At 44.0% G+C, this 25,160-nt stretch overlaps 1 protein-coding gene across 1 annotated transcript; it reads left to right on the forward strand.

Annotated features, from left to right (window-relative positions):
- On the forward strand, positions 1-24,904 carry CMTM6 (CKLF like MARVEL transmembrane domain containing 6). The gene is made up of 4 exons (XM_055414745.2): positions 1-212; positions 12,609-12,785; positions 19,799-19,897; positions 22,433-24,904. The coding sequence occupies exons 1-4, from the start codon at positions 78-80 to the stop codon at positions 22,568-22,570; spliced, it is 549 nt and encodes a 182-aa protein (XP_055270720.1). The 5' UTR covers positions 1-77; the 3' UTR covers positions 22,571-24,904.
- Positions 24,905-25,160: the final 256 nt, after the last annotated feature.

A 25,160-nucleotide genomic window follows, 5' to 3' on the forward strand; every position in this document is an offset into this window, starting at 1 on the left:
GGAAGTGACGGCCTAGCCCGCCCAGTCGTCGGAGTCGGGGGCACCAGCCACGGCCTTGCGTTCCCGGGCCCTGGGCGATGGAGAACGGCGAGGTCTACAGAGCCACCACCGAGGCGCACCCGGGCCCCGGCAGAGGCCCCCGGAGCGGCCTCGCCGCCTACTTCACCCTGAGCCGGCTCACGGGGTTCCGGCGACTCAAAGTCTTGGAGCTGGTGAGTCCGCGGCCGGGAGGAGGCGGCGAGCGGCGCTCCGCCTGCTGCCAAGAGGCGGCCGTGTCCACATCCCCGGTTCCTTCCCTCTCCGCCCGGGGAGGCGCGGCTCCCCGCCGGGCAGTCGGCCGGCGCCCCCTCCTCCCGGGTCCCTCCTCCAGGGCCGCCGCCCGCCCGCCCGCCTGCCCCGGAGTTCTGGGACCACCCAGCGTGTTGGGCGGGCGCAGGAAACGCGTCGGAGACCCAAGCCAGCAGCTTGCCCGTTCTCTGCCTCTGTGTAGCGACCTTTGGCTCTTCTCCCTGCTGTTGCTGCTGCTGCTACTGCTAAGTCACTTCAGTCGTGTCCGACTCTCTGTGACCCCATAGACGGAAGCCCACCAGGCTCCCCCGTCCCTGGGATTCTCCAGGCAAGAACACTGGAATGGGTTGCCATTTCCTTCTCCAATGTGTGAAAAGTGAAAGTGAAGTCGCTCAGTCGTGTCCGACCCTTAGCGACCCCACGGAGTGCAGCCTACCAGGCTCCTCCATCCATGGGGTTTTCTAGGCAATAGTACTGGAGTGGCTTGCCATTGCCTTCTCCCTGCTGTTAGCCATCATTGTCTCCCAAAGTGTCCGTGTTTGGACTACAAAATGCTTTTTTATCTCTCTCTGGTTCTGTTTTCCTGGCGCGAACCCAGCGGGACAGTTAAATTTGTGGGACAGAGTGTTCCGATACCACGCAAGGTGTAGAGAGAGATGTGTCCAGTGAGTTGTAGGTTTTAATACTAACTGGAAAGAATTATCTCTAAATGAGCAGTGTGTGTGCTAAATACAGAGTCAAGAGGACAGCTTTTTGTGCGAGTTGTGTGAAGGTGGCAGGGCGAGGGCATTCTCTTTCAGGGACATTGAGTTTCAGTTTGCTTTAGGTGTTGGTTAAGGACCTTAAATCTACTAGTGAAAATAAGAAACCAGCTTTGAGGTTTAAATTTTCGTTCAGATCACATGCACATTGAGCTCCTTTGTTCTGTTTTAACCAACGAGTAACATTTTCTGCAAGAGGGAAAAATCCGACTGTTTACAATGTTTGTGGGTTGGTTTGGTTTTTGAATCGTCCCCAGTGAAAACAGCCAATTGGTCTTCTTTGGAAGATCTTAAGTTCTTAGAAGTCAGATAACCAGAACTTACATTCTTAGAACTCAGATGACCTACTTTCATTGAAAAGAAAAATTGCAGTCAAAAAACTAACATAGCTTTTTAGCCCCCACATGATCACTTCTGGGAATAACTGGAAAGTCACTGGGAAGCAAGTGACAGTGTGGCCCTGGAGGGTCGGGCTGTCTCCCTGTACCTGCATGCTGGCAGCCTTTCTGTTCCTGCCGTGTCCTCAGCCCCTCCTGCCATTGTTCTTCTGCATCAGCGGGTCCTCCTACCCAAGAAGGGCTTCCTTCTGCTCTTCCTGCCCTCAGCTCTTGCATGACTTTTAGATGTCAGCTGTGTTTCTCTGCCTTAGAGCTAAAGTGTTTCTATATAAGTAGAAGAAGAATTTGGAACAGGAAAGAGTTAATATTCATTTGAAGCATTCTTGCTATTCAAAAGACGTTGTCAGTATTGGTCTGTTGCCCATTAAATCTCTTTTCAGTTCCCTTTCTTCTTTCCAGTGAGAACTGGCAAATCTAAAGTAAAGTTTCCGATTGCCTTATTTATAGTTTAATAAACTGTAGTTCCATAGATTCTGAATAGAATGTAGCCATAATTTGGATGGTAGACTTTTACTTGGAGAGAAGGGGGAGGATGAGTTTGCCTTGTGAGGATTGTTAGACTATTCCTGCTTGTTCTCCATCATCCATAAAAAAGAGCAAAAGAATGAAAATTAATGTCTCTTCTTGAAATCCATTTGTCTGTTTATGGTGAACCTGTCCCAGCCTTTTCATTTTGTTTTGGCCTTGCCTTGCGGCTTTCAGGATCTTAGTTTCCCGACTAGGGATTGAGCCCTTGGTCTCAGCAGTGAAAGCTCAGAGTTCTAATCCCTGGACTGCCAAAGAATCCCCTTATTTACAGGGAACTTATAATATTAAATTTTCTTTAACATAGATTTAGAAAAATATTTCTTCAATATTGCCTTTCATTCTGATGGTTGTCTTTTTGCTCCTACTTTGTCTGTTTTAATTTTTTACCTCTTCACAACAATAGAAGATTTACCCAGAAAGTCCCAAGAAAGTTTTATGTGGCATAAATGAAAACTCATCCAGCCGGGGGCAACAGACAGAGTCGTCTTTGCCGTAACTCACACTCTGCCTTTAGGTTGTTTTCTTTAGATAAATTATTTTTTTAATTAAAAAGAGTTGGTGAGCTCCAATAAAGAACAGCTGGAGTGGAGACACCCATAATCAAAAGAGGAGGTACTTTAACAAGGGACCTGCAAGCCCGAGACATTTTATTCAAAGTACAGTGCATTTCTGTGTTCATTATTCTAGACCCATGAATCATACCAGATTCTCAAAAACCTCAAAAGAGAAGTGTCTTACTTTGAAATTTAACAAACCAGACACTGTGTACTTAGGAGATTCATGGAGTCCTAGGAGGTGGAATTGGGTCTCCTCTGAGGTGCTTTGCAGTCTTCAGGTTTTTACAGTCTCTGAGGCTCTGCAGGGTGTGCGTTCCAGTAAGATCTGAACTCCCGGGGGTAGAGAGTGGCACCTGCAAACAGAAGGGGAGGCTAGAGCGAAGATGGCATGACTGGCTCTTGAGTTGCATACTCTGGGAGCTAGAGGGCTGTATCTGCCGTTCACACGTGACCTCAGTTTGTCACAGGCTTGTCCATCCACCCTTGCAGAGCTGAAGAGGACATGGAGACTCAGCTGAGAAGGTGCCATGAGGCGTCGCTGCCGTTCTCAGGCCATGCAGTCACTTTAGTAGATTATCCTGTCCCTAGGTTAGTCCTTAGGAGCGTACTTTGTGAGGTTTTTGTTGTTACTGTTATTTTTTGAGGCAGGTTTTTTTTTTTTTTCCTTCAGTCTTTCGGGGAGAATCAACCTATGTGGCAGCCAAATTCCTTGCTAGTAAACTGGTGTAGTGATCTAAGTATGTGTGATCTCGTCTGCCACAAACAAGCATTGTGTTTATAGTGCCAGCTGAATGTCCTGAAGGCTGCAAACAAGTGTGATTACAATCACTCTTCAGGCAAGCAGTTTGATTGAGAATTCACCAGTGATTTAAATGTATTAAATTGTGAATAGTGTTATTTTGTAAGTGCCAAGAAACAAATCACTTAGAAGCCATTTATCTTACATTGGTGCTCTTTTCATGACTTAAATGTAAAATTGATACATACTAAATTGCAGTGTTCTGTTTTTACCTTGAAGAAGATCCATAATGTCAGCAAATTGTATCTTTGAACCTTTGTGAGTAAATGTTTGCTGAAAGCATGGGAGGCTTAGCCTGACTACAGGCTGACATATTTGTTTACTTGAACCTTACATTTCACTTCAAGGTTTTTAAAGTGAGTTTAGTAATTCACAGACTAATAGAATTGTGTAGATGGAGCCTTACGATTAATGCAAACATTAAAAAGTTCTTTTATGAGAAATTTTTTGGCAGTAGACTGTTCAGTGATGGAGAATTAGTATTTAGTGTGGTGACTGCTAATTTTAGGGAAGACTGAAGTTTCAGAAAGGGTAGTGAGACTGAAATGGAGACGCTGAGGAGTCATTGTCTGAACGTTGAAGTCACCAGAACGGTAAGTGCACCTTTAGTCACTAAGACTTCCCAGATGTGTTGACTCTAGCACGGTGGTTTCAATGTATGACTTAACCGCCAAAAGGGAAACACACAGAACTCTGGTTGTAACTTCAGAAACCCTGGTGACAGGGAAATCATACACAGACACACCCAGTTGTAAGATGAACTTAATGAACAGTGCTTTATGGGGGAGATGAGTACTGCGTGGGAGTCAGGAGTATGTGGCTGACTTGGGAGTTAGTCTGTCCAAGATTTAAGTCCCTTGGCTGTAAACAGAAGGGTGGGAGACCGTGTTCCCCAAGGGCCCTGCCAGCTCTTCGTAGAGTGATAATGCCCTTAATTACGTTTGGGTACAATTTTGTATCATTAGAAGGAGCCATACTGGGCACATGTACCGTGTTAGGTGCTTAGCCTGATATTCAGTGAGCAGTATTTGGTACGATGCTTTCATGCTGTTGAGAGCAAACCTGTTACCAGAAAGTCGTCACTGAGCCTCTGAACTCAGGGGCTGCGTTCACCTTACATCCTTACCTGATTCTGTGACCTTCCCTCTCTTCCTGTCTTCAACCACTTAGGTGTTTAATGCCAGGGACCACACATTTCTTGAAGTTCTTCCCTTAACTTTCACTTTTCTTCTTTAATACAAAAAAGGGTCTGCTTACAAACAAACATAAATACATACATTATATATATATGAGATTAAAATAAGTCACACTGTAGGCCTCAACAGTACACTCTGCTACCTCACTGTTAGATTAGCAGTTTGGAGTGTGTTTACTTGCTGTTTAAGGACTGAGGACTGCCCAGCCCCCGTGCCTTGCTCTCCGGGTGCCAGTTGCCCTGGTCTCTCCTCCGCTTGGACTGTGATGTCCTCCAGCCTCTCCCAGTCGCCCACCCCTCCTGTCTGCTAACCCAGCAAAACCAGACAGGCAGTTCCTGCCTCTGAAAGTCCATCCTCTCTGGCAGGATCGTCACATGGCCATGCTCCACTCCTTAACCATTTTCCTCATGGCTCGCCATCAGTCAGGCCGGTTGCCTGCTTGCCCTCTGGGCTGCCCTGCACATCCTTGCTGGTGTGATTCTGTTCCTCTGTGCCGCACCCAGAGTGCCCTCTGCCTGTCCTGATCCCGGGTCTTGCTTTTCACACATGCTTCTGTGGCTGCTATTAATCCAGGTGGATCTGAACATTTTCCCGAATTTATACCAAATGCTCAAGTATGAGATACAAAATTATTGTGTTTTTTTTTTTCCTTAAACATAGGTTTTAATAGTGAAAGTTGCTCAGTCGTGTCTGACTCTTTGCAGCCCCATGGACTATATACAGTTCTTGGAATCCTCCAGGCCAGAATACTGGAGTGGGTAGCCTTTCCCTTCTCTAGGGGATCTTCCTGACCCAGGTCTCCCACATTGCAGGCGGACTGTTTACCAGCTGAGCCACAAGGGAAGTCCATCAGTTCAGTTCAGTTCAGTTCAGTTGCTCAGTCGTGTCCGACTCTCTGCGACCCCATGAATCACAGCACGCCAGGCCTCCCTGTCCATCACCAACTCCCGGAGTTCACGCAAACTCATGTCCATCGAGTCGGTGATGCCATCCAGCCATCTCATTCTCTGTCATCCCCTTCTCCTCCCGTCCCCAACCTTTCCCAGCATCAGAGTCTTTTCCAGTGAGTCAATTCGTAGCATGAGGTGGCCAAAGTATTGGAGTTTCAGCTTTAGCATCAGTCCTTCCAATGAACACCCAGGATTGATCTCCTTTAGAATGGAATGGTTGGATCTCCTTGCAGTCCAAGGGACTCTCAAGATTCTTCTCCAGCACCACAGTTCAAAAGCATCAATTCTTCGGCGATCAGCCTTCTTCACAGTCCAACTCTCACATCCATACATGACCACGGGAAAAACCATAGCCTTGACTAGACGGACCTTGGTTGGCAAAGTAATGTCTCTGCTTTTTAATATACTATCTAGGTTGGTCATAACTTTCCTTCCAAGGAGTAAGCATCTTTTAATTTCATGGCTGCAGTCAGCATCTGCAGTGATTTTGGAGCCCAAAAAAATAAAGTCTGACACTGTCTCCACCTTTTTTCCATCTATTTCCCATGAAGTGATGGGACCAGATGCCATGATCTTTGTTTTCTGAATGTTGAGCTTCAAGCCAGCCTTTTCACTCTCCTCTTTCACTTTCAAGCCAACCTTTTCACTCTCCTCTTTCATTTTCATCAAGAGGCTTTTGAGTTCCTCTTCACTTTCTGCCATAAGGGTGGTGTCATCTGCATATCTGAGGTTATTGATATTTCTCCCAGCAATCTTGATTCCAGCTTGTGCTTCTTCCAGCCCAGCGTTCCTCATGATGTACTCTGCATATAGATTAAATAAGCAGGGTGACAGTATACAGCCTTGACGTACTCCTTTTCCTATTTGGAACCAGTCTGTTGTTCCATGTCCAGTTCTGACTGTTGCTTCCTGACCTGCATACAGGTTTTTCAAGAGGCAGGTCAGGTGGTCTGGTATTCCCATCTCTTTCAGAATTTTCCACAGTTTATTGTGATCCACACAGTCAAAGGCTTTGGCATAGTCAGTGAAGCAGAAATAGATGTTTTTCTGGAACTCTCTTGCTTTCTCCAGGCTAATAGAGTTTTGTCAAGAGAATGCACTGGTCATAGCAAACACCCTCTTCCAACAACACAAGAGAAGACTACACATGGACATCACCCGATGGTCAACACCGAAATCAGATTGATTATATTCTTTGCAGCCAAAGATGGAGAAGCTGTATACAGTTAGCAAAAACAAGACCAGGAACTGACTGTGGCTCAGATCATGAACTCCTTATTGCCAAATTCAGACTTAAATTGAAGAAAATAGGGAAAACCATTAGACCATTCAGATATGACCTAAATCAAATCCCTTATGATTGTAGAGTGGAAGTGAGAAATAGATTTACGGGACTAGATCTGATAGATAGAGTGCCTGATGAACTCTGGACAGAGGTTCGTGACATTGTACAGGAGACAGGGACCATGACCATCCCCATGGAAAAGAAATGCAAAAAAGCAAAATTGCTGTCTGAGGAGGCCTTACAAATATCTGTGAAAAGAAGAGAAGCGAAAAGCAAAGGAGAAAAGGAAAGATATAAGCATCTGAGTGCAGAGTTCCAGAGAATAGCAAGGAGAGATAAGAAAGCCTTCCTCAGTGATCAATGCAAAGAAATAGAGGAAAACAACAGAATAGGAAAAACAAGAGATCTCTTCAAGAAAATTAGAGATTCCAAGGGAACATTTCATGCAAAGATGGGCTTGATAAAAGACAGAAATGGTATGGACCTAACAGAAGCAGAAGATACTAAGAAGAGGTGGCAAGAATACACAGAAGAACTGTACAAAAAAGATCTTCACAACCAAGATAGTCACGATAACGTGATCACTGACCTAGAGCCAGACATCTTGGAATGTGAAGTCAAGTGGGCCTTAGAAAGCATCACTACAAACAAAGCTAGTGGAGGTGATGGAATTCCAGTTGAGCTATTTCAAATCTTGAAAGATGATGCTGTGAAAGTGCTGCACTCAATATGCCAGCAAATTTGGAAAACTCAGCAGTGGCCACAGGACTGGAAAAGGTCAGTCTTCATTCCAGTCTCAAAGAAAGGCAATGCCAAAGAATGCTCAAACTACCGCACAATTGCACTCATCTCACACGCGAGTAAAGTCATGCTCAAAATTCTCCAAGCCAGGCTTCAGCAATATGTGAACCGTGAACTCCCAAATGTTCAAGCAGGTTTTAGAAAAGGCAGAGGCACCAGAGATCAAATTGCCAACATCCTCAGGGAAGTCCATACATACGTTTTATTGCTCCGTTATTACATGTTCCTACACATACTACAATGTTGGATACATAATACTCAACACACTTTAAAAAATTTTTTTTTAATTGAGATATAATTGACTTGTTAGTTTTGTGTGTACAGCGTAATGATACAACATTTGTGTAGAGTGTGAAATGTTCCCTTTGTCTTTTGTTAGAGGCCGTATAGAGCTGCTGTTGCTCTTGCTGTTTAGTCGCTCAGTCATGTCTGACTCTGTGACCCCATGGACTGTAGCCCGTCAGATTCCACTGTCCATGGGATTCTCCAGGCAAGAATACTGGTGTGGGTTGCCATGCCCTCCTCCAGGGGATCTTCCTGACCCAGGGATTGAACCAACATCTCCTTCATTGCAGGCAGATTCTTGACTACTAAACCACCAGGGAAGCACGTGGAGCTGTGGGAGATTTTAAAGGAAGCTTAGTATTAACAGAGATGGGGAGTCAGGAATTTTCATATTGAATATAACTTATAGTGCTAATTTCTTGGCCTTTAACTGGGAATAGGAACTAGTAGATATCCAAGCTTGACATAGTACCCCTTCCTTCTCTCAGGATGTCCATGCTGAACCTCGCTCCTGATAGAGCCCTAAGGTTTAAGGTCGGTAAGAACGCCTCCTTTGAGGAGTTTGGAAGAGGGCTTGTCATGACTTGTCTCTGATGGGTTCTGGCCAAGCTGGTTCCTGCCCTTTTCTTCGGGAGAGTAGATAAGTGGTCTGTATCTACTGTAGATAAGATTTTATTGTCTTAGGGACACTGATGAGTGTTCCCGATAATCTCATTCTTGTAATAAGAATGGTTCAAGAGCTACTGTTTTCACATCTCAGTGAGTTCTAGGCTCATATCTTCTCACGGTTAATTTCATACAACTTAGATATAGCCTGAAGATTTCTTGTAGAGAAACTCCTAACATTCAGGTAAGATTTAACATAGTAGAGAACAAAAGAAATGGAGTTTAGGCATTTGACACTTATTACACTCTAGACATTAAAAACCCTTCCTGTAATCACAGGAGAGGAAGGTCCTCTACACAGTGCCTTTCTGGGACTTGTCTTGGTGTGCCGCTTTGTCTGTGGTGCCGTGACTGGGAACGCCTCACCTAACATCTGTCTGATATGAGGAAGTTGTTTGGGATCTTCTGGACTGTTTTATGCCTCATTAACTCACAGGAAATCACAGCAAAATTAGGATCTGTTGTCATCCTTATGCCCGTTCTTTTCAGTTGTGGGCGCGTGTGAATTTTGTATGGCCAGCAGGAAGGGGGAAATCCCTTAGAGGCTTCCATGCTAATTTAGATTTGTTTCTAAACTTGTTTAAAAAAATCATAGTATCACAGGAACTTGCAAAAAAACACCTGAAGGGAGGTCCTTTGCATTCACACAAGTGTGTGTTCCTGTTCCTCTGCGCTGTTGTATCCAGTGTAGCTTCCTAGTCACCACCGCAGCCAAGAACCTGAACTGCTCCATTACCATGTAGCTCCCTCACGTCCTTGCCACCACCCATTAGTTCTCCATCTCTCAAAGTTGTGTTCTGTGAATGCAGTCATGCGGTATGTAACCTTTTGAGATGGGATTGTTTTCACTTTATAGAATTCTCTGGGGATTCATCAGATTGTTGCATATATCAAGTTTCTTCCTTTTTATTGTTCATAGTAGTATTCCATGGTATGGATACCACAGTTTGCTTAACCATTGAAGGACATCTGGAGTGTTCAGAGTTTGGGACTCTGATGAACAAAATGTTGAGAACATTCACGTATCAGTTTTTGCAGGAATGTACATCTTCATTTTCTGGACCAATAAATGAGCAGATTGTAGCAATGCAGTTTCTGGGTCATATGGCAGTTCCTGCTTCGTTTTTAAAGAAATGGCTAAGCCTTTTTCCAGAAAGGCTGTGCTGCAGACCTCTGCTTTGATGAAAATGTTTTGCAGGATAAAGCTATTCTGAAGTTTCACTGTTGATTCTGGTAGCCATCTTATTGCTGTTCATGTATCTGGTTGCACCTGCTGGCCTGAATTGAGTAAGATGACGTTTCCCAGTAGGCTTTGACTTGAGTCATCAGTCATTTCATTAGCCATCAGGTTTTAATGCTCAGAAGGAAATTCCCTCAGCTTCCACAAAACCCACACAGACTGCCCAAGTGAATCTCTGCTCCCTCTTCCTATTTCTAGAGCAGTGTTAGGCCCACACCTTGAGCCCTGAATCCTGCTTTTAGAGATCCTCTTTTCTTTCTATTTATATATCTCATAGGTTCCTAAGCATTTAAACATGCTCATTTCTCTGTCTTGAAATGCCTTTCCCTTTGAACTCATCCACCATGACCCTCCATCTGGCCACGTGAAGCTGTGCCTGGTGACTGGGCTGTCTGTTGCCGGCCTCACCCCCTCACTGCCGGGGACAGTGCCGGAGAGTGAGCTGCCCTCACCGAGCACACCGGGGTGGCCCTGTTGGTGTCAGCAGCAGCCCTGTAACTCAGTCTCGTAGCGTTTCAGTGTCGTTCTCACCTGACCTCTGAGTAGCATTCAGCACTCTGGTGGTGGTTCTTGTGTTTGGCTGTGCCACACGGCACGCCTGGGATCTCAGTCCCCTGACCTCAGGGATCAAACATTGGAAGCACGGAGTCTCGACCACTAGACCACCAGGGAAGTCCACAGTCAGCACTTCTGATAACTTGCTCTGCATAGAAATCCTTTTTCTTGATTTGCTACCCTTTGGACTGCTGCTCCTAAATGTCCTATGCTTGTATCTCCTCCTCTCTTTGGGGCTTCCCTGGTCACTCAAGCTGTGAAGAATCTGCCTGCAATGGAGGAGACGCAGGTTCAATCCTTGGATCAAGAAGATCCCCTGATGAAGGCAATGGCAACCCACTCCAGTACTCTTGCCTGGAGAATGCCATGGACTGAGGAGCCTGGTAGGCTACAGTCCATGGGGTCCCAAGAGTCGGCACGACTTAGCAACTGAATCACCGCCACCAGCAGCCCCCTCTGTTGATCCCTCCAGTCTTGGGGTTCATCACACTTCTGCCGGGGGCCAGCGTTCTTAACTCTGGGTGATCTCCCACATGTTGGGCTCCACCTCAGATGTGCCCCCCGAGCTCCAGACCCATATATCCTTTTGCCTCAGGCAGCACCTAACTCCTCACAGACCTCTCATTTACAGCATGTTTAAGATGAACTTATCCTCTTCCCTACACTCTTGCCTCTTACAAAGCAGACAGACTCTTTCTGCAGTGAGGCGTCAGTCTCTCATCACACAACAGTGGGCGCTGTTAAACCACCTGCATTTCACTGAGCTGTCGAATTAGCCAGATCACTGTTCTCCATTCACTGCAAATGCATTAAAGTGTTTTTTGTGGCCAGTTAAATACTGCAAGACTGAAATTGAATGTGAAAAGGAATTGTTTCTATGAAAACAAATGGGATGCTTTAGAAAGACCAAAAAATAAGTTAATAAAAACTGGCTGTGGAATTAAGAGCGCGGCAATTGTGAAAGGCTAGTAAAACTAGTCTGATTCTAGAAAGAGTCAGCATGCTACTTCTCGAGTGTCCCAGAGCTGGTTCCGCTTGAAATAACCTCAGTCTGGAAGGGGCAGTCATAAATGATGGAGGTGATTAATGCAGCAGGAAGGGGAATTCCAGTCAGGCGCACTCCCAAAGAAAAGGCCCACTTGGAAAGACTGGTGAGTGAATAAATGGGCCTTTTGGTGTTCAAGTGTTTAAGCACACACGTGTCACCTTGTTCCTCTTCTGTCTGTATTCATCCTGTCAGCTGAGGGCTTCTCCTCCATCATCAGGGGTTTGACTCTCGTCCATTACAATGACCCTGTTCACTCTCCCCCTTCATTTCTGGCATCAGCTTCCCGACTGGACGGCTACCCCAGTTTTGCCCTTTCCCCCATTCCTTCGCTACCTTGTAGCTACAAAGAACCACTAAAACATAAGCCTGGTCATGTCACCTTTGCTTTAAAACCCCTTAAGGTTCAGACTCCTTACACTGGAAAGAGGAGGCGCTTGTTTATGGGTACACTTGGTTGTGACTGCGTGGGTGTTCCCCGCTGGGCGTGGCTCGCTCTCGTTATGGAGCGGGGGCTGCTCTCTGGCTGCGGGGGCATCACTTCTCATCGCGGTGGCTTCTCGTTGCAGTGTGCGGGCTCCAGGCGCTTCAGTAGTTGTGGCACATGGGCTGAGTCACTCCGCGGCAGGTGGAGTCTTCCCGAACCAGGGAGCGAACCTGTGCTCCTGCGTCGGTGGGCAGAATCTTGCCCCCTGGACCACCAGGGAAGCCCATGGAGGCACTTAGAGAGTCGCTCCGCTTAGCTCCCTGGCGTCTGGCCGCCGTCTCTTGCTGCAGCGCCCCCTCTCCCTGGACGAGGCAGCTGTGTTGACCGAGCCCCCTCTCCCTGCAGTGGGGTCGTGGCCTCTATGTGCGCTTGGGGTGGGGCGGTGCATGCCCGCTCAGCTCCAGGTCTCCTATGCTCTGCCGGACCTTCACCTCCCCACCCCCCAAACTGACTGCAGCCCTTCTGGTCTCAGCTTCCCTGTAGGAAACCTTTCCTGAGCCCCAGGTTGAGGGCCTGTTCCATGTGCTCTTAAGACAGTTCCTGAATTCCTCCTGTTCTGGCATTCAGCACATAGTAGTTAAATTTCTGTGTACTTACATTCCCTTCATGGCATCTGGACTGAGTTCTGTGTAAATAGATGGGTTCATTGAGTAATCTTGTTTGCCAAGTCTTCACTCGACAAATATTTATTTGAGTGAACAGATGGTATTCTCTGAATTCAGTAGGTTTCCCTGAAAAACAGTTAAGCTAAATGTTTTCTTTTGTAGGTGCTGTCTCTCTTGGCCTTCATCTGTGAGGAAATTGTATCGCAGTGTACTCTGTGTGGAGGACTCTACTTTTTTGAATTTGTCAGCTGCAGCGCCTTTCTGCTGAGTCTCCTTATACTGATTGTGTACTGCACGCCAGTGTACGACAGAGTCGATCCCACAAAAGTCAAGTCATCGGTAAGCACGAGAAAACATAATCCCTGTGACAAGAACGCAGATGTTTTTGGATCTTGTGTAGTTGTGTTATTCATAGCAGCGGTACTTCCACAACTCTTAACAGGAAAAGGCACTGTCCGTTGTTTCAGGTCTTCCTCCAGTCTACTTGGTTTTCCCTGTCAAGTGGGATGGTTGGGGGAGGGTGAAACAGTGACAGACACTGCCAGTCATTTACAGATATTGGCGGTTTGATCTGATTCACATGAGGTGTTTTTTAAAAACTAGGGTTCTTATCATCTTTGATTTCTCACATTTCAGAGTGTGGGTTCTGCACTGTGCCTTTTGTAGGTCAGGCGTTGTGCTGAGCGTAAGAGATGGAGTAATGAACTAATGTGACAGGTTTCGGAGCCTTTAAGCAAAGCAGCGTGTAATTCTACCTGTTTTGATTTGATCTTATTATGAAAGGAAAGGTGTCTCTAAGTGAATTTAGAAAGTATTTCATTATTTAGAAGTAACCCTTTTAATAAAATTAGAGGGGCAATTTTATATTCACAAAATTAAGAGACTAAAGACTCAGTCTGACCCTCAGTTTTTTGTTTAGTATGGATTTGAGATGACAGGTGAGCTAATTTACAGAGTTACTGCATTTAAGGAAGAAAAAATTGAACAGTTTACTTCAGTGGCATTCGGGTTTTCAAGAGTGGTTTATGAGGAATTGTTAACTAGCAGGGTTGATTTATGAAATTCACAGTTTTGAGGAGAAAGATGAAAGACGAGATAGAGTAAGTTTTAACTATTAAAAACAAGATAATAGGATAAATATAAACCAGTTAAGATTTTATTTTTTAATGAGAAGCAAGCTTTGGGTCCTATATTGATGATATTCTTAAGGTTTACTTTTTTCTGCATACCCTTTTGTACCATAAGAATCTATTACCTTTTTTTTGCATTTTAAAAATTTTATTGAAGTATAGTTGACTTACAGTGTTAATTTCTGCTGTACAACAACATGATTCAGTTACACACACACAGACACACACACGCAGGTTCTTTTTCATATTCTTTTCCACTATGGTTTATCGCAGGATATTGGATATAGTTCCCTGTGCCATACAGTAGGACCTTGTTGTTCATCCATCCTATATATACCAGTTTGCCTCTGCTAACCCACACTCCAGTCCATCCCTCCCCGCCTCCTCCCCCGGGGCAGCTACCCATCTGTCTGTGTCTGTGAGTCTGGTGCATAGGTAGGTTCATTTGTGGCCATGTTTTAGATTCAACCTATAAGTGGTATGGTATTTGTTCTTCTCTTTCTGACTGACTTGACTTAGTAAGATTCATCCATTGATTTTGCTGCAAATTGCGTAATTTCCTTCTTTTTATGGAGTAATATTTCATTGTGTATATATACACACACATACACACCACATCTTTGTCTGTTCATCTATTGATGGATGTGTTAGGTTGTTTCCATGTCTTGGCAACAATAGTGATGCTGTGTAGTCTGGGGTACATGTGTATTTTCAAATTACAGTTTTGTCTGGGTCTATGCCTAGGAGTGGGATTGCAGGATCTTACGGCGACTCTATTTGTAGATTTCGAGGAATCTCCATACTTTGTGGCCACGCCTATTTGTATTCCTGCCACCAGGGTCAGGGTTTACTTCTGGTCTCCCTACTCCGTTTCAGTGATCTATATCCGTCTGTTTCTGTGCCAGAACCATGCTGCTTTTGTTTGCATTTTCGTTGGAGCATAGTTGCTCTACAGCGTTTCTACTGTATAGCAAAGTGAGTCCACTGTATGCAGTTTTTGGATCTTCTTCCAGTTCAGGTCACCACGGAGCACTGCATACTATACAGTAGGTGCTCGTTGGTTATCTGCTTTATGCATCGTATCAACAGTGTGTGTGTCAGTCCCAACCTCCCATTTCACAAACATTGATTTTTTAATTTGTATACTAGCTTTCCTAAGTGATTTATTTTCAGATTACGATTTTCTTTCCTGTAGATTCTTAAAATTCGTTTATGTTTAGAGACAACCTTTCAATATTTCCCTTCAGATGGGTTTAGTATTGCTGTATTGTTTTAGTTTTTAGGGAAATTTTTTGTTTCAATAGAGTACCTCAGGTTGCAGATTTTTCCCTTTCAGGACTTTGAATATATCTTGCCCTTCCCTTCTGGCCTGCAGTGTTTCTGTAGAGAAATACATCTTGGTGTGGGTCTGTTTAGGTTTGCCTTGTTTGGGACTCTCTGTGCTTCCTGTACCTGGATATCTGTTTCCTTCTTTAGATTTGGGACATTTTTAGCCATAATTTATTCAAATGCATTTCAGTCCCCTTTTCTCTTTCTTCCCTTTTTTGAATTCCAATTGTACACAGATTGGCACACTTTGTATTATCCCATAGGTCTCTCATATTGCTTTTTTTTTTTTCATTTGGCTTTTGGTCCGCTGTTCTCATTGGGTGATTTCCATTATTCTGTCTTCTAGGTCACTTAATTGTGCATTTTTTATTCCACTACTCGAGAAATGAATTCACTAATTTTTCTTGGTTTCTTTTTTAGTTTCTAGTTCCTTTTCATAGTAATCTGCATTTCTATCAATAGTCCTTAATATCTTCACTGTTTTCATTATCTCCTTTTTGAACTTGCCATGTATTAGACTGAAGAGGTCTGTTTTGTTGTTCTTGCAGGGGAATTCTCTTGGTCTGTTAATTGAGAGTGGTTCCTCTGCTCCCTCATTTTACTTACGTTTCCCTTGCTGTATGCATTTAGGAGGAGCAGTTCTCTGCTGTGGTTTTGGAGGGCTGTTTTTATGCGGGAGCACCCCTGTGTAGCCCTGTTTAGTCTTTTGGGGGCAAGGGCTGTTTTCAGTGTGGATGCCTGCCACCGCTTTGCTCAGTGTCTGCTCTCTGTTCTCTTGCTGGGAGGTGTGACCAACTTTGCGAGCAGCACCTGCAGTGGACGTTGGGCAGGGCCTCCTTGCTCTCTGGTTGTCATTGGCCTGTCAGGGGTGAGGTTTGTGCCCTAGCTGTTGGAGCAGAAGTTCCCAGATGTGCTTCTGAGTTGTGGTGCAAGGTAGGGGGGGGATTGGAGTGTCCCCACTGAGTCTTCCTCAGAGTGGTTCTCAGGTGAGTCTGGTCACCTGACACCTGCTAAGACGTACCATGGTCAGCTCTGCCCTCGCCCCATCTCAGCCTCGGGACTGCCATCAGTTGGCGCCGGGGTCCTTCTGGCCTGGTGTTCACAAGGCCACCAGCACAGCTCCACTGAAGTCAGGCTCCAGGACCCCAGGAGTGGTGCCCCTGGACCTGCTGTGGGGCTCTGGAGGTGCTCAGACACTGGCCCGGCACAGGCCCTGCGTGCACGTGTCCAGGAGGCCCCAGCTGGTCAGGCTGCATCTGTTCCAGCCACAGGAGGACCCGTGGTCTGCACGATGTTCTGTGGGTGCTGAGTCTACACGGCTGCCAGCAGAGATGGACGCCGGCGGTTCCCGGAGCTGTGGGGAGAGACCGCAGTCCTGCTCCTAAGCCTCACGGCCCCTGGGTCCAGCTGGGGTTTCAGCCCCGCCTCCGTGCATGGGCAGCCTGCTGGCGTTGGCTCCCAGGCACCTGCCAAGGCAGGAGCCCTGAAGTTGTGGCCAGAGCACACGCCAGCCCCTTTGGGTCGTCCCCATGCAGCTCTGCGGGCCTGCCCTCTAAACTCCTGAGTCTCAGCACCTGGCCTCCGCCTGTACGAGATGTTTGTCTCAGGCTGGGGCGCGCAGGGTGGTGGCCTGCACCACGTGTGCAGTTTGTCTCTGTTCCAGCACCTGACCGGTTGTGCGCTCTCCTGCAGCTCCTTGTCTGTCTTGGCTCATCTCCTGGCCAGTGAGGCGGCTTCCCACAGTGTGGGAACCTTTCCTTTTTCCAGCTCCTCCCAGGGTTACAGGTCCTTTCATGCTGCCTTTCCCCCACCCTTTCATCCTGCCTGTCATTTGGAGATCATTCCTGTCCGTTCAGGGGTTTGAGGTCTTCTGCTGGTGTTCAGTAGGTGTTCTGTGAGAATTGTTCCATTTTCATGTATTTGTGGGAGGAAGCAAGTTCCACGTCCTTCTATTCCACCATTTTGACTGGATACTGTCTTTTAAAATAATTCTTTTTAGCATGCAATATTGCCATTTGCAGTAACATGTTACTGGACCTAGAGAATAGTATACTATGTCAGAGAAAGACAAATACTATATGATATCACTTATATGTGGATTCTTAAAAATAACAACAAAAGAATATATATATATAGAAACAGACTTACAGATACAGAAAGCAAGCTTGTGGTTGCCAAAGAGGAGAGGGGAGAGAGGAGGGACAGATTAGGGGTGTAGGATTAAGAAACTATATACATAACACAGAGGAGCAATAGGATTTCCTGCGTAGCACGGGGAACATACTCAGTATCTTATAGTAACTGCTAATGGAATATAATCTGAAAAAACATAAGCCTATAATAGAATATTCTGAAAAAACAGAATTGAATCACTTGGTGTTACACGTGAAATGAACATAAAAGGATAAATCAGCCATACATCAATAAAAAAGGACATAACATAATGATTCTTTTAAGGTTGAAAAATGAAGCAACAAAAAGTTGATAATGAACAGTTAAAAAATAACTTTGAAAATCAGGTAAAGTCTGAATTAAATCCACAAAGCCTCTGATGACCACATTCATGCGTTTCTTGTCCAACAGCCAACTAGCATTACTTTGCATGAAAGTATTTTAGGAGCGTTTAGTGTTTTTAAAATACTGTTTACTTCTTGGCTGCACTGGGCCTTTGTTGCGGCAGGCCGGCCGCCTCTGGTGGTTACAGACGGGCTGCTCTCTAGTTGCAGCACTCGGGCGGCTCAGTGTGGTGATTCTGCTGGAGCACAGACTCCAGGGCGCACAGCTTCGCTCTCCCATGGCAGGCAGGCTCTTCCCAGACCAGGGAGTGCACCCTTGCGTTGCAAGGCGGATTCTTAAACACTGGACCACCAGGAAGCCCTAGACATGGTTAGTTGTGCATAAGGACATCGATCTTTTGGATGAGAAACAATATAATTTTTCTACTTTTTTATGGTCAAAATAAGCAAAATGTAGAACACTTATTATATCAAACTCCAGCAGTTAAGAAGTTATGAGTAAATACTGATTTTAAAATATTGACGAAAAAAAAATTAGTCACTTCATCTCAAAATAGCTTTTGTCAAATATCTTATAATATTTCTTTGGGGTCTTATAGAAAGTTTTAAATTTATTTGTAATCATATATATTCTACTTTTCAACCTAACTTTGTGAGGAAGTCCTGTTTCTTTGATTTAAAAATTACTCTTACTGTCTGCTTTCTAATATACTTAAATTTTTTGTGTGTGAGGTTTTCTTTTTGAGAAAACATTTTTGAGTGTATAGTGGTTGTGGTGTCTAGGGTGGAACCAGTAATCTTTTTGAAGAGAGAATCTTTTCTGTCCCATTACATCAAGAATAACAACAGCCAGTGTTCATGAAACATTTACTGTGTATCTGGCACGGTCTGAGCAGCTTTCTTGGATTAAAGAACTCTAACCTATAGAATCACCTATGAATACAGTATTGTTGCTGCTCATCTTGCAGATGAAGAAACAAAAGCACACAGACAATAGGTAACCAACTCGGTCATGTCGCCAGGAAGGACTGTTACTGGGGTGTGAACGCAGGTAGTCCAGCTCTAGAACCCATGTTACTGAAGACTAAGTTCTGTCTCAAAATGAGTGTCTTGTTTAAATACTTCGAGTGTACTCCAAATATTAATAGTTTTATAAGTAACAGGTTTGAAATAATAATTCAAAGGGACAGAAAAAAAAGAGAAAAGTAACTTGCAGAAAAACGATTTAAATCAAGTTTTTTATACAGGTTGAACAAACAAAATAGTGAACTCTATTTTGGGTAGTTTTATTGATACTAGGTTCAGTGGAGAATGTATTTCAGAAAACTCACTCAGACTTAACACCCTTTGGTGTGACTGTCATGTTTCCAGTTTCTGCTCTGAATCAAATCTGTGTGTCAAGCAATGTTTGCCATCGGCTTCTGAGAGCAAGCCTCACGAGGTAATGCCCGAGAGAGCTCTTGGAAATCAGGAAGCTATTCCAGGGCTGTGAGCTGCATTTTGATGAGCTCTAGGTGCTCTTACATGGCAGATAATCTCATCCTCTTAATACAAGCTTGTGCTAGATGACCTGGTGGTCAGTTGAAAACAACAGGCTATCCAACAAAGCTCAAGTGGCTAAAAAACAGACTATTGGCGTAATTTTATTGAGTTAATGATGGGCAGTCCTTTTCAGTCTCTTGTCCAAAGTACTTTAAAAGCAACAAAGGACTCAGAGATGCCATCCTAGCATGGGTTACCTGGAAAGGAAAGGAAAATGCTTTTTTTTTTTTTTTTGCTGGAAGTAATATGGTATTTAACCTTACGGCTTTGATCTTTATGTCCTAAAGAAAAAGGTAAACATACATGCATGTGTGTTTCATCTTATAAATAATAGTATATAGTTGAGTTTATATTCCTTTCAGATGTAAAACCCAGCAATTCAATATTTTCATAGATTATACTCCATTTAAAGTCAGTTACAAAATAATGGCTAGATCTTCCTGTGCTGTACAGTACTTACATCTTGTTGCTTATTTTAAACAAGATAGTTGGTACACCCGCCCCTTTCCTCACTGGTCAGCACTGGTTTCTCTGCATCTGTGGGTCTGTTTCAAAGTTATATACATTGATTTTAGTTCTTAGATTCCACATATAGGTGATAATGGAGAACTGTTTATTAAAAGATTATCTTCTGCTGTATTCTGAATATAGCCTGTGCATATTCATAGGGTGTTCCTTTACAGGGTATTTATGAAATACCAAGCTTATTGAAAAGTTAGTTGAAATATGTAAGTCTGAGTAAAGAAAATTTTAAAAGTTAAAAAGTAAAACACACTTGTTTTCAACCAGCCTAACCATGCTGTCTATATTCCCTCTGTGTTTCATTCGTGTGTAGGACTTTTTTATTACTCTGGGTACAGGAGTGGTATTCTTTGTGGCATCCATCATTTTTGCTTTGACACATGACAATACCATAGCTGAGATTGCTGCAATTGTAAGTACCCTTTATCTTTGCTTGTTTTTGTTTGCTTAAAAATACAGGATTTGGAAAGTACTTAACAGGTTATCCAATAAGGGAGAGTAGTTAACTTATTTTTGAGTGTAATTTTCAATAGAGGACCTAAAAGCAAATAAATATGGTAGCCTTAAAAACCTAGAACCTGTCTTTAGAATTGGAGTTCTGTTAACAAAAATCCACTTACTCTGCCTATGAACATGATTGCTAATAGAAGTGGTAGGATTGACTGATTATCTTAAAATATCCCCTTTTCAGTTCAACAAAACACACTTATACGTATCAAGTGCTGTTTTAAGTGTAGGGAATAAGAGGTATGACCCCAGAGTTCAGTCCAGTGTAAGAGATAGATAAGTAAACGTTTTTTCGAATTCAGAACACTCTGGATTTCAGAGAGGCAGTGACTGCACGCATTAGTGTGTCACACACCTTTGCACAGTCTGAGCAGCCCCTTATCTAACAGTCATATTTCTGAATAGTCACCGTAAAGGAGATGGGGAAAGACTAAATAGTTTTATCTTGTGTCAGTTTTGAGGCAAGTAAATCATGAAACTTTTGTAGCTTACTGAATTTCAGAATACATATCAAGGATCGTGGATTTAATCGGGGCCAGTGCTGTGAACATGAACAAAATTATCTCGCTAGTCAGCCGGTTCCCAATTTCTGCTTTGTTCATAACAAAACTGAGGTTGTAATTAATGGAAACATCAGCATATAGGTCATTCAAACTGCTTAGGACAACTCAAAAGGCATTCAGAGAACTGGTTGCCTGTAATATCTACCTACTTACATGAACACAACATCTTAGTACTTAAACATGTAAAAACAAAATGGAAATAAAATTAATGCTGAACCTTGATGCATACTAGCAATAAAGTATGTAGTCATGGATTATACATGTAACAGCTGAAGAGAAAGTCTTTAATTTCAGTTTATAGTCATTTTTGTTGCAGAAGAGTATGATAAGGTGAAGGAGGAAGTGAAAAGTGAAATAAAGTTTAGGAGATGTTGAGTTCATGGAGGGTGGGAGGGAGCATATCTTAAAATTCCCAGATATTTAAAAGCTTATTTGTGTGTTTTAATTAGGTGATGTGTTAGAATGTTAACAGTATTCAGTCTCATTGAATATGTTTAAGAGTGGTGGTTTAAAAGCTCAGTATTTATAATATGCTTAAAATTACCTTTTACAACTAAGTATGAAAATTATATAGATTAAAAAAAAATTTTGATATGAGCAAAAAAGCTAGAAGATCATTGGGTGATATGCAGAGGGGGTCCTGTATAGACCAGAGCTCTCTGAGGCAGTCGTCACAGACAAGGTGACATCTGGTCTGGCATTTGAAGTATGGAATATATTTGCCAAATAAGGGGACAGACGCCATCAAGCCAAATAAAGACTCCAGAGGGGAAAAGGGACTTGGGTTTTTGAGGGGTGAAATTGATCGTGACATTTTGGCTGGATGTGTTGGAGACGCTCTAGTGAATGAGGAAGTTCAGTTTGCTTTCCCGTGAAATGCGGCAGGGTGGAGGGCCGGGGCTGGGGAGGTGGTGAAGGGCAAGAGCCTGCGGCAAAGGGCAGCCAGGTGTTACCTGTGGAGCTGGAGCCCTAGCACCGCAAGGGACTTCAGCCACGCCCTCCAGCGATTTTCCCTTCCTGCAGAGCACTAGAGCACTCTTTTAGGCCCCGTCCTTAAGGGTCTTGTTAGTGATGAAGCTAAATTTGAACTGTTCTTCTGTCTCTTGACAGAATTCTCAGAATGTTTGCTCAGATGTTAGTCAAGTGCAATGAGGAAGTGACTTAAGGAAGAGGAAGTAGGTAGTGGCATTGTGTCATTCCAGTGTGACAGAGAACTGGAAATAGTTTTCAGGTCATTGGCTGTCTCACTGTAGAACGCTTCACTGTGAATAACTTGTCATTTTTGCCTGGGCGTGGCTCCCTGCTCCTTTCTTCTGTGTGCCAGTCTAACCCTTGCTGACAGTCTTGTTTTGCATCCTGTTAGAGGACTTGGTTTCCATCTATTAACCTTATCATCATAGATTGGCACTGAACACACGCGCACACACACATGACAGGACATTAATATTCTGGAGACTTTGACTAATGGGCATTATTCTGAAAAAATTTTTAACTGCATTTTTTGATGACCTGACCTTAAATTTTTTTTAACTTAGACTAATGTTAAGAACGGGGCTTCCCAGGTGGCTCTAGTGGTAAAGAACGTGCCTGCAATGCAGGAAACTCGAGAGGGTTCGATCCCTGGGTCAGGAAGATCCCCTGGAGAAGGGAGTGGCAATCTGCTCCAGTATCCTTGCCTGGGAAATCCCAGGCCTGAGCCTGGTGAGCTACAGTCCATGGGGTCTCAAAGAGTTGGACACAACTGAGCACACACGCACGATGTTGAGAATGATGCGTCTCAGATACACTGACTTGTTTGTATAATGTGGGTCCAGAGTCGAGCGGGAAGTGTGAGTCACTCCAGAGTTCCTCATGTCACCTCTCCCTGTCCTCCTCAGGTGTTTGGGGTTCTGGCAAGTCTTGCGTACATGTTGGACTTCTCCTGTATGCTCCGTGAGAAATGTAAGGAGCCTCGGCCGATGAAAGGGGAGGCCGCCGTGAGGAGAGAGTGCCTCACCGAACCTCTGAATGCTTAGAGACTCGAGGGGACGGTGCGCAAGGTTGCCGCCGCGGGGTGCAGCAGCTCCTGCAGATCCTGGGTCCTTGTTGAACCGCTGGTTTTTGGAGAGCAAGGCAGGACGGCAGTTTGACCAGTATTGATTGGACTGTGTATCAGTCACCATAAATAAGGCCAGAGGGCTTTTTTAAAAAAAATTTTTGTAACAGTTGAAACTTGTGTCAGATGAAGTTTTGTTTTTGTTTGGAGGTAAGAGCAGCTGTTTCTTTAAATCACATAGCTCAACTGATGATAAATTATTCCATCACTGTTACTAGGGTTTGCTTTCAAATTATGCTTTATAGCTGTATAAACAGCGTGTTGAAGTTCATCCATTTATAAACGGTTTCACTTTTAATTTGCTTAGCTGTGTACTTTGCTTTTTGATGACTAGATACAGTTTAATGTCAAATATATTTAAGAGATCATTATTTTAAATGTTAGTCTACGTGTTTTCCCTACACATGTAAAACCCAGGCTTTTACCTCATCTCACTCTGCCTTAAAATTATACTGTAACATTTCAGGATATAATTATTATTAACTATTATGAGACCTTTTATAGCCTAATAGAAAATGTATGGGAGATGCTGATATTTTACATGTTATAAAAGCAACAATGTCAGCAACCCCATGTAAAAGTACACACAGAAAAATGGAAGCAACTGCTATCCTGACTTAAGGACCAAAGATAACTGCACTGCACGTTCGCACAACGTTGTAAAAGCAGGCGTTCACCACTTGTGTCTGAAGAGATGAGTTCATACTGTGAGATAGAAGATGGTTCATTCCTTTTTGCCATATGATTATTTCTCCTGAAATTAAGCTTCTTTTCAGTGTTTTCTTTGGAGCCCATCTTATTTTAAAACCCTCAGCCTTTGATTTTTGATTTGAGAGCTTCCCCGCTCTGTCTCCTTATCAGGATGGCCCAGGTACTGCGAGCTGGCAGAGGTGGGCCTGCAGCTCTGGCTGCCTTGATGGCAGCTTCTCCAGATTCCCGGGCCTGTTAAATTGCATAGATTCACAGCAGGATCTTCAGGGTTCTTGTTCTTATACGGGCATTGCCCAAGTTTCTGTTCAGAGGAGACCTTAAGAAAGGGAGTGCCCAGAGACTCCTGCCCAGTTCAGTACTGTTGATGGTGGAAGAGAGTGCCAGACCACCCTCAGGAGAACTTCATAACCAGCTGTACTAATCTCAAGAATTGTTTGTTGCTGGCAGGCTATCTTAGAGCCAGCCAGGGCACTTTGAATGAGACCGTTCTTAAAGGAGGTCTTTTTATAATGGGACCTTTCTAACCAAGTGCTTCACAGGCTAGACCTTTCTTGTCCTCCTGTTAAGAGTTTTCACTCAAGACTCCAGAGTGGACTTGTGTTTCCAGTGAGAGGTTAATGACCCCATCCTTCTTGAATTTCTCATCTGCCACTGTCATGGGTGGGTTTCAGACACACATGCCCAAACACAACCTCTGCTGTCTTCCTGATACAGAACCTTATGTTTGTGTCAGTTTGGTTGCTAGTGGCAACGTCACCACTGCCTGCTCGGGAGATCACGGAACCAGTCAAGGATGCTTATTTGTGTGGTCAGGGTGTGCTAAAAATAAGGGAGGAGAACTGGCTTAGGTCTAACTTGGGTTCAAAGATAACCAGCTTGTGGTGGGCAGGGCCCGTTGTCTCAAGTATCATCTCTGCCCACCTGGAACTCGCAGCAGACCATCTGGGCCCCCTCAGGTCCCCACTCAAGGGAGGTTGAGGGAATGGCCTCAGCAAGCCCGTGCAGAGCTTAAGCTCTCCTTGTCCCAAGGTTTCACTTCACTTATTTCATTGGTGCAGAATGGAGCTCCTGGCTGGCCACCGAAAGATACTACCTTCACTGGTATTTCAGGTCATCCTAGACCCTTTCTTCACCATTTTTTTTAAAAACAGGACCCACAACTAATTAGCCTCCATCTACTATGGTAGGAGTTAAGAGTAAAAAGATCTTTGGTCAATAAAAATTTCAAGGAGAACTTGAAACCAAAGCCACTGTTACAGAAAAGGGCAAACTCAAATGTAAAATAGTTTCCTATTAATGGTTATGGTAAATTTACATAAGTAGACCTTGGAGAACAGTTCTTTTAAAAGGGAAAATGCACATACAGTACAAAGATTTTGTAATTGCTATACTTAAATTATGTTCTGTGTGGGGGCTGGGGAATGTATTTTTACATTGTTTATAGCCAATCATTTTTATATTTAATAATTTTAAATCCTGTGGGCCTTTTGTGTCTGTGTCAAATTTTGTAGTCTTTTTAAATAAATCCACTTTATTGTTCATACCTCTGTAGTTGTTTATTTATTACAGAAGCGTAGTGTTGGAATGACAAGTGTTCTCCAGACTTCTAGGAGTTGGCTTTTACAACGTGGGTGAGAATACTGAACTTTGGATCTGCCAGGGTGTGGGGCATGGGCAGGAAAAAACACGTCCACCGGTGGGCTCTCCCTCTTGCTGGAAAGTTAGAATACACATTCAAACAACATCTTCAGGGAACCATGTGTGAAGAGTTACAAAAGAATGTTGTGAACTAAAGGCCT

Source organism: Moschus berezovskii, chromosome 24 (assembly GCF_049115385.1).
Source record: "Moschus berezovskii isolate FMDL1 chromosome 24, NW_MosBer_1.0, whole genome shotgun sequence".
Taxonomy (NCBI): domain Eukaryota; kingdom Metazoa; phylum Chordata; class Mammalia; order Artiodactyla; family Moschidae; genus Moschus; species Moschus berezovskii.

Coding starts and splice junctions, on each gene's coding strand:
- CMTM6 (XM_055414745.2), top strand. CDS start 78: ATGGAGAACGGCGAGGTCTACAGAGCCACCACCGAGGCGCACCCGGGC. Junction 12,786..19,798: donor CCACAAAAGTCAAGTCATCG/GTAAGCACGAGA, acceptor ATTCGTGTGTAG/GACTTTTTTATTACTCTGGG. Junction 19,898..22,432: donor TAGCTGAGATTGCTGCAATT/GTAAGTACCCTT, acceptor TGTCCTCCTCAG/GTGTTTGGGGTTCTGGCAAG.